The sequence below is a fragment of the Pleuronectes platessa genome, chromosome 17 (genome assembly GCF_947347685.1).
Source record: "Pleuronectes platessa chromosome 17, fPlePla1.1, whole genome shotgun sequence".
NCBI classification, from domain to species: Eukaryota; Metazoa; Chordata; class Actinopteri; order Pleuronectiformes; family Pleuronectidae; genus Pleuronectes; species Pleuronectes platessa.
The window spans coordinates 21,507,493-21,517,387 of NC_070642.1; the positions used below are offsets into that span (position 1 = coordinate 21,507,493).

Genomic DNA, 9,895 nt, shown 5'->3' on the forward strand with positions numbered 1-9,895 from the left:
GGTGGCGCTCTGCCACATCCAGAAAGACTCATCTCCTCCTCCTCCTCCTCCTCCTCCTCCTCTTCCTCCCCGTTCTCTCCCTCTCTTCTGCGATGGTGATGCCAGGCTTCAGAGGCCCTGGCACCAGCCTCCTCCTGCTGGTGTGTGTGTGTGTTTACAGGCTGTACCATCAAAACAGACACATATACTGTACAAACACAATCGTGCGCAGATTAGCGGCGATGACAGACGAGTCACGAACTGGAACATCGCTGCAGGCGGAGACCAGAGGAAGGAGGTCGTCCAAAACCCTGCGACGCAGCAACACAAAGGAGAAACACCAACGAGGGTTCTTTTCATCTCCTGATCAAACCGGCCTGAAGAGTCAGTACCAGGAGAACAGGAGAAATATAATGCAACATTTAAAATAGAGGATATTGAAATGTTTGTGGACAAAAGAGTGTAAAGAGCCTGAGGGTTTTTGATGGTCAACACCATGGATTCCAATATTGGGGAGTTAAATAAATTCTGGGAACCATATATCGGCCTGTACAAATTAATTTGAGAAAAAAAAATATTTTTAAGATAAATTTACCTTTTCTGCATCGATTGTTCTGTAAAATAAATGTTCTTTTGTGACAAATGCTGTAACAAACATTCACTTGGACTCCAAGATGAACTGATTTGAAGGTCAAAGGTCAAGGTCACTGTGACCTCACAGCTCTTTCCACATTGTCAACGTGTTATTTTAACTCGTGAGAATCAAATTTAGCCCAAGGTTCAATAACCCTCACAGACGAACTGATCCAAGGTCACGGTGACTTAATGAGTCTGGAGAATGAAAACATTTCAGTTTTATTCCTCAGTAAAATTCTCCTGAGCATCATTTACTCTGAGTTTTCTTTGAAAAAATGCAAAGGTCAAGTTTTCACAGGTTCAAATATCACGAGTCATGAATCAGTAAAGACAGTGAACTGCTTTGAGAAGATTGTAATGCTTTAATGATGAAAACTATGAAACTAAATCAGTTTAAAAGAATAATATCATAAAACAAGCTGACAGAAACAAATCATCGTCTTCTTCTGGAGCTCAAACCAGAGGAAAGATGACATTGGGAAAGATGGACGCTATAAGCTCAAAACAGTGTCGCCCTCTAGTGGCTGGCTGCAGTGTGGGTTATAAACCCTGCCTCCTCCATGTTAGCAGATGGGACATGGAATCAAATACATGTTTTGTGTCATTCCAGGTGGAAGGTTTGGTTATTTGTTGATATAAAAACGGGTCATGAGGGTTTGCATTCCTTTTACAATTCACTCAAATATACTGTCAGGTACTGGAATAGTTGACCTGTCAGTTCAATCAGAAACTATCCTAAACTGCTGTGGAGACTAACGCAAAGCATATAAGGTTATGGATATAAGGTTATGGATATTGGGACATTGCTCTGTATAAAGAAGCCTCCATACTGTGAGGGTGTGTCCCAGGTGTTGGAACTCGCTCGCTAACGTCTCCTCTTTCTTACTTTCCCCTGAAGACGTCAGAAACCAGGTTCAGTGAAGTCATCACGTTTCCAAACAACACCGCACATCTGTTCTTTCACTTCATCGGCTGCTGTAGATAAGAAGCAAGTGCTATGCAGTTATATTTAATGAAACCCTAACCCTTGCATTTGTGAGCATTTTAAAGCCTTTAAAGAAATCCCTGCCACCGTCAATCTAAGTCTTCTTCTTGATTCCTATTGGGCAGGAGACTCCGGTTCCGCCCAGGCCACAGTATCCGTCTGGGTTCTTCTTCAGGTACTGCTGGTGGTAATCCTCAGCGTAGTAGAACGGCTTCGCTTCGGCTATCTCTGTTGTGATTGGCCCGAAGCCGCCCTGCGTCAGAACCTGGAGGAGAATCACATGTCATCGTTAATCGTTTGGATTTCAAATGACAACAAAACACAGGAATCCAGAATGTGACTTCCAGTTGGACGGCTCTTCTCAGGGCTTCACACTGCAAACATGAGATGGAATTAATTTGGTTTTGCGAAAGCACGTGTGTAGCTCCAAGCATTGTGGCACAAATACACACTATACAGACTATAGACACACACACACGTACACAGAAGAATCAGTTGGTGATGACACTTTCTCCTCCTCGTGATAAAAACTACTCAACCAGATGGCGTGTGGGTAAAAGACAAAGAGAAATGCACATGAAAAAAAGACACACACAAACACAAACGCACACACACACACATGAAAGATTCATTGCTGGTAGAAGAGTGTTTCTGTGATTTTGTGCACGTGTGCATGTTTACAGCAGAGTTGTATATTTAATGGTGTCGTGGAGCTGAATTGAGTTTGACATTTACATGTTTTCCCTTTCAGGAGCCGACCTGCTGTTCTGCTCGAGACCGAACCCGACTCTGAACGCTGGATATTACCCATGATCCTCTGCTTCCTGAACCCAAAGAGCTGCTGCTGTAACAAATCCACCAAACTCTGCTCAGAACTCTTCATGTTTTAACAGTTTCCTGCTGAATATTGGAGATAAACTCTGGTTTTTAATAATTTCTGAGTCTTTTTAACTGAAACACAGGAAACATATACTGTTTCTGTTCTGCACGTATAGATTTGTGCATTTGTCATAAAGTAAATGTTCAGACAGGTTCAGTGTTAAATGGTAGAACTCTTCCGGGGGAAATAATAATAAAAAAAAAGAAAGTTCTCTGTGTATTTTTAGTACCAAAAACAATCAGGCCCTAAAGCCGAGATGGGTAATTTCACACGTTGGTGCCTCTAATAGTTAGTGAGAGCTAATTGTTAGAAAACCCTTTTAACTCCATTGACGTCAGCGCACGGAAGTTGTTAAAGAACATGTCAGCAAACAAACCCACAGGGTCGGCCATGCTTCAACAGCAGAAAACACCAGAGAGACTAAAGCTGTAACGTCGGCGTGTTCGTCTTCTAATGGACAGAGAGTGTCTGCCCCCCCGCTGCTTGATCCATCAGCTCCTGTGAACACTTCCCACCGTGACTGTACTGACACCACAATTTAATTTGAGTAAGTAGTGTGAAGGTAGAGCGCAGCGGTGAGTCAGGACGGGGATCTGTGTTTTCTGTCTGAGCTGCAGTTTGAGATTCAGGCCAGAGTTATGATATTCAGAAGGATAATGTATATAAAGACAAAGAAAAGAGACTTTTAACAGAAGAAAGGAGATAAAATAACTTGTAATGGAACCGAGTCAAGTCAAATTACAGTAGAACGAGAAACAGACCAAGTGAGACTCTTCAGAATCAAAACGTGCTCATATTAAATATTATTTAAAAAACATCCTTGAGAGGTAACACAGATATTTCACCTCCCCCCCCCACTGTCTGTGTGTTAACTTTCATAGGATTTTACTGCAGAATTTCTGAGAAAATTTAAGACAAAGTTGGCAACTTTTTCATTATTGCACCTCTTCAGAAAATTGAATTATGTTTGAAAGTATTCTAGAGACAATTGAGAATTGAAAAATAGACAAATTAGGGATCTCTCATGACCACGGTGTGAATAATTAGTTAAACTTAAATTCAAGCAACAAAATAACAGACTGTGATTGTTTCCACAGATTAATTTCACATCACGATGACAGTTCATCACCTCAGAGTCTCATTCCGACAATATCAGGACATTCTGATGTAGCATTTCAAAGTAAAAGCCCTGGGAATTATCATATTTTCACTATTTTTGGGGTTATGACAGCAGAGAAGTAGATTCTTATGGCGCTTGACGAGAGAGGACAAGAGGACGTCATTGAGAAGATGTCAGAGTCCAGTGAGTCACTGCGTCTCCTACTTGTTTAGTTATCTACAGAGAAACTGTGGATAAACTCCTCATGTCTCTGAGTCAGAGAAGAACAACATCAGAAAAACCATCCAAAGAAAGTTTCATCCACTAAAGTCTGCATGTTGGAATAATGGGAACATTCACGTAGATATAATCAAATCCCATTACTGTGATAGGCTGATTCTCATTGTTGAGTTAAAGAGATTTTAAAAGGCGCCCGGCGGCGACTTCGGAGGAGAAGTTGAGAAAGACTCAACTTTGTGCAAATGTCCTCTGACGCAATGCGAGCCAGCCAATCCTGCTGGTTTGATTCCCACAGACACTGAGGCGGGGCGGGTGCTCCGCTCTACGCTGATCCGGTCGGAGCACAAGCACCAAACTACAGATTCCTGAGAGAAGAGGAGGTCAAACCAATAGAAAAGGGTGGAATGTCATTGGTCAACAGGAGGAGGTGGAAGTGTGTCGTCCATAAACTGAAGCATATCGCTCTTCTCACATCTTCTGGAAGACTTTTCAGATAAGATCAAATCTACTGATCCCACATCAGGGATCATTTTTACTTCTCACTTTTCACTTCTGGAGAAATTCCAGGACAATCTGTTCCTCACCTTTGGATTTAAATGTTCTTAACGTTTTAAAAAGATGTTTTTCTGCACGTTGAAGCTTTAAAGTGTCTTTGTCGCCCATCACCTCCACAGCTCCGGACGTAGCATGGAGCTAATTGTGATTTATTTGCCAAATAATGAGTTTGGTGCACACAAAACATAAAGATGAAGGACATAAACACAAAGGAAGCTTCAGGAGTCATTTGACAAAACTGACATTTCCTGGGTCGTCCTGATTGAAAACCACAGTAGCTGCTGTGAATCAGAGTAAACTGCGACAACAGTCTTTCCAGAGCCTCCTGTTATTCTAAAGGTTGAAGCATTAACACATTAAAGTGGACAGTCCCACTCAGATAATGAATATAAGTGGCCACAGGCTCTTTAAAGTGGAAACTAGAAGCACTGACTTCAATCCATTGCTACCTGTGATACCCAGAATGGCTGCATTCTCCATTATACTGGTCTAATGGCCTCCGCACACACGTCCTCCCTTCTGCTGTGTTAGCAGCCGGCTACAAATGCATAATTCACATCCCTTCATTTGCATGTCAGAGATGTAGATTGCTCATTTGGAATGCAAATACCTTGACTGCACTGGTGAAGCAGGGAACACGTGAACAACGGCGATAAGCAACCGCGAGACACGGAGAGAGAGAAACAAGAGGAACAGAGGAACAAGAGGAACAAGAGGAACAAGAGGAAGGTGAAGCCGCCATGGTTCAAAGTGCCTGAGAAGGATTTTCATAGACAAAGAGGAAAGAGAAGGAGAAGAGAAGCAGCTGTTTGGTGCCGGGGAGCAGAAACATGAACGTTCACCAGAGGAAAATGTAGCAGGAGAGAGAAAGAGGTGCCAGGACAATGAGTACACACTGCTGTAGCACCCATGCTGCACCCACTGAGCGAGCACACACTATTACATAAAGCACACACACACACACACACTCACACAGACACACACACTTCTTCCATCTGCCGTTTTAGATGCAGTGCACACCCTAATGATGGGTAGGAGGCAGGAGAAGAAAAGGGAGGCTCCTTTCATGCTGCAGACAACCGCCAGCCGCCTGCAAGGTAATTATCTGCAGTGCTGTTGTACCTCTCTCTCACACACACACACACACACACACAGACACACAGACACACACCAAATTCCCCAATCACTCTCTGCGTGAACAATACAATCAAGCCAGGTGGCGAAGTCAAAACCCTGACACCAAATTAACCACACTGCTCCCTCTCTCTCTGTCTCTCTCTCTTTTCCATCCTCCTGCCTTCCTCCATCACCTTAACTTCCTCTCCTCCTCCTCCTCCTCCTCCTCCTCCATCTCCATTTCACTTTGTCCTCTACATGTTCTACACTCGGGCGTGTGAAACGTGGCTGGAAAGGAGACGGGGAGAGAGACTCCAAGGATCAGAGCGGATATTAATGAGGATTCAGGAAGTGTCTGCTAGGTGCCTCCTCTGAGCTGTGATGCATTTTACATTTTCACTTTGTTCGGGAGGAGGAGGAAGAAGAAGGAGCGGCCGCTGCGGAGGCAAAGAGTCGACCTGTGAAGGCTCCGTCCTCTGGAAGGATGAGCGTGAACTCACTTTACAGAGAGTCAGGGTGGGTGAGAGAGGGAAGGGAGGGGACTGTGTTTAAAGATGGACGATGCAACAGCCCCCCCTAAGTATACATCATAAACCCCAGTTGCTCCATGTTAGCAGAGGGGACATGGACCAAACGTCAAAGTACACATTGAAAAATGTTTTCTCAAATCAGGTGTCTGTCCATTTCGATCGTTCTTATCACACCGTCCTCTCCTCTGCTCTGTTTCATCCTGACATATTTCTATCCTTTTTGGTTGTGTGTCTGTAAGAGACGCTCCCACGCGCTCGCTGGGAATCCTCCAGAGAGTCTACAGCCGCAGCGATTGGTCGAGCGGGAATCCGAATGTGCCGGATGGCAGCGTTCGAGTCCGGGGATAATTTGGCTTAGCTCCTGGCTGGTGGGAGGGAGGACAGCGAGCTGACAGTCAACATATCCAATTTGCTGTATGGTGTAAAAATAAGAGATCAGAGAAATGCAGGTTCTCTGTAGAGTTTTGAAAGAGCAAAATGGCGGCGGCAGTATCTGAGATAATGGCTTCACTTCCTGCAACGACAGGAAGTGACATCGTCCGTCTTTATTTACAGTCTGTGACACGTCCTCGTGGCTTCTGGCACAAAGACGACCTCAGACCAAACACAAAGTTAAGAACATTAAAAGATGCCAAAACATAATGTGAACAAACCTGTGTGTGTGTCTGTGTGTGTGTGTGTTAGTTTTGCAACTAAAGTGATTTTTGTGGAGGACAGATTTAAGGCCCAGATGGTTTGGCATGGAGTGCGTTTGCTATAGGCCAACACACGCACACGCATACACGCATGCACAAACACACACACGGACACACACGCACACACAGATGGGAGAGGGGGGGAAGCAATCTGGTGAGGAGAGAAAAGAGCGGAAACAAAACACAGAGCGGTTCTGATGGAGCGACGAGGAGAAGAAGAATCTATCCGTGGACTCGTCACAGTTTAAAGACAGAGAGAAATTGTTGTGAGCATCTGTCAATCTAAGACCATCATGGATAAAAGCTTCTGGCCATAATCAATCAAAACACAAACACACGGACACACAAATACAGACACACAGCTGTGAGCGTCACAAACGATGCAGCGGTTTGATCTTCCCTCAAAGGGGATGAAACAAATATATACACGATATATACGAAGCTGAAATTGTCGTTTAATTAACGGAAATAATAAGAGTGAAGATATTTAAATGTTCACAGCACATGAAAGTAAAGTTTAAGAATATTAATTAGTTTCCTTTCATTTAAAATAAGTCCTTTGTTTCCTGGTGACCGAGCTTTGAACTTTGAACGTCACACGAGTCAACTTTTCTGTGTTTTCCACCTGTCAGCAGATTCAGTGTCCCGGTCTCTCCGTGTCCCTACATGTTCCCTCCTCCTCTCTGTTGGACACGTGTCTCCGCTATAAATGTCCCTCTTAAAAAATACTCAGGGACTTTATAACGATCCAATGACTCGAGCACGTCTGCACTTTTGTCTTTATGGGTCCACGTCCGTTTAAAAAGAGCCTGATGCTCAGAACCAGGACTTTGCTCCGAGAGACGTGAACGAGGGGAAGAAGAAGAGCAGAGGACAAAAAGACCAGACTCCACCGGAAAATAGAACGAGAGAAGAAAAGAAAAGAGAGGAAGAGAGAAGCCTCTTCCTCGTCAGTTTCCATGGCAACAAGCCCCTGTTGGTGGCGTGGTGGTGCAGAAGTCTCAGCAGGAGAGAGAGTGTGTGTGTCTGTGTGTGTGTGTGTGTCTGTGTGTGTGTGTGTTCACTTAAAAAACAGCATATGGGTATATATGGCGAGTGTTACATGCACATGCAGACAAATCCATTTCATGTCCGTCTCCATCTGCTGCATCAGAAGTGTCTCTGATGCAGAGGGGGGGAGGGAGGGGGGGGGGGCTGCTGGGAAATGGACTCAGAGAGAAGAGACCGATTAAATAGAAATGGATGAGGAGTGGACAGGAGAGCAGATGATGATGATGATGATGATGATGATGGAGTGATTAACAGAGGGAGGATGCATCCTGCAGTCTTGTCTACCTGCTGGTATTGATCTCTGGAGGCCAAGGCTTCCTGCAGCTGCTGCTCTGTGTAGGTGTAGATGCCGGAGCGGTACGTGGTCCCAGTATCGTTCCCCTGACGCATCCCTGAACACACACACACACACAGACACACACACAGACACACACACAAGTTTGAGGATTGGAACATGAGGTGCTTTCATCCTGGTAGAGAGAACATCACATCATCTGGAAACAACCAGAAGTGTTTCCAAAAATATGCCTCGTCTGTCTTGGCAGAAATGAATGTAGTTTTTCCTGTGATCTGATCATCTCATAATTTCATCACGTTATCATTTCATAATTTCTCTCTCAGCTGCTCGGCCTGTTTGATTGGCTCCTCACTTTTAGCCAATTTCTAAATTTCTGCCTCCGACGCTTCAGCAGACAGCTGATCTGGGTCAATCAGAAGTTTCTTCACAAGATAATTAACCAACAATGTCTGAAAAACTTAGAGGGAAAAGGCAAAGTTCTTTGTTTGGAACATTTCAAAAGGGAAAACAATAAGAGAACACAAAACTAAATCAGAGTACCAGGGCCGCTGAGAGAGGAAAACAAGGAATCAAGAGTCACGCCATAATTGTACGAGATTATCATTCTTGAAATCAGTGTTTCTTCTCTTCAGGTTAACTGAAGTACTCTTTCAAAACAGTACTCGTTAAAAAGAAGCTTGTTCTCGTACCTTGAGTCGGGTTGTGGCTCTCCCAGAAAACCTTCAGCAGGCTGGAGAAGCTGATCCGCTCGGGGTGGAAGACGACCCTCACCACCTCGTTGTGCCCGGTTCTACCTGCACGATGCAAACACACGGGTTTGATTCCACTGAGTTCGGTAAGTAAATCATATCATAAACATTTCAGTGTGGTGAACATCAAGCAATTCAGTCCCAACTCGAGGTCTTTGATTGATCACACATAACAAACCCTTCAGCCCGTGACATATTTGCATATTGCACATAAATGCACTATTGTTGTTTTATTTTCTCCTCAGCTGTTTAAATATATATACTTTATTTCTATTTTAAATTTTGATATTCTATTTTATTCTATTTTATACTATTTTATTTTATAGGTTGTAATTACTTGAGTATTGCTAGAAGAGAGCCTGTGACTCAAGCATTTCACTGCCAGCGACTGCTTAATGTTATTGTTGTGCATTTGATAATAAAAATCTTGAATCTTGAATCTTGAATCTTGAGCTTCTATCTCCTCTTCAATAGTTTAGTTCTGTCTCAACTTCCTGTTAATGGTCCGAAGGTCTTTCCCCCAAATAAACAGACGAGACCCCCCAGTCGTCATTGGGAGTATTTTTTAGTATATTATGGAATTCCATCAAAACGGAATCACCTGAGAATCCAGAAACAGGCACCTCCCTCAGAAAGCTCCACGTGACTCACGCTGCTAATTGTCCCGTTAGGAAACGCTGAGTCGTGCAGACAGACAGCAGCTGGCGTCGGTAATGAGTTTGACCCGTTAGGCTGAACCTCGTCTTCTCCTCCTCCTCCTCCTCCTCTCCTGTCTCCGTCGCTCGCTCTCCGTCTTATTACTTTTTTAATATCAGGACTTATGGATTCCTTCGGTGGATATTTGGCGAACAGAGACAAAGCGGCGGTCGATATTAAACGAATGCCTCGCCGGGCCGATCTCACAGGAATAAATTCATCTTGGACAGGACGAGAGATAAAGTGGTGGTTGGAACCGAAATGTAAAAATAAAGCTGCAGAGATCCTCCGTCCACTTAATGGACATTTAACTACAGTTGTCTTATTATTATTCACTGTGTATGAATGTTGGAATGTAAAAGGACTTTTGAATGAGTCTGGACTTTG

The 9,895-nt window shown here is 43.9% G+C and overlaps 1 protein-coding gene across 4 annotated transcripts in view; it reads right to left on the minus strand.

The window, feature by feature from the left end:
• Window positions 1-957: 957 nt before the first annotated feature.
• The window catches only part of msraa (methionine sulfoxide reductase Aa), a 22,152-nt gene continuing 13,214 nt past the window's right edge, over window positions 958-9,895 (minus strand). For all 4 annotated transcript variants that reach the window (XM_053444629.1, XM_053444632.1, XM_053444630.1 and 1 more), the window contains exons 4-6: window positions 8,753-8,857; window positions 8,051-8,157; window positions 958-1,865 (exon numbers count right to left, since the gene is read on the minus strand). In XM_053444629.1, coding sequence (XP_053300604.1) covers window positions 1,695-1,865; window positions 8,051-8,157; window positions 8,753-8,857 — 383 coding nt within the window. In that variant the 3' untranslated portion in view covers window positions 958-1,694. The remainder of the gene's footprint in view (window positions 1,866-8,050; window positions 8,158-8,752; window positions 8,858-9,895) is intronic.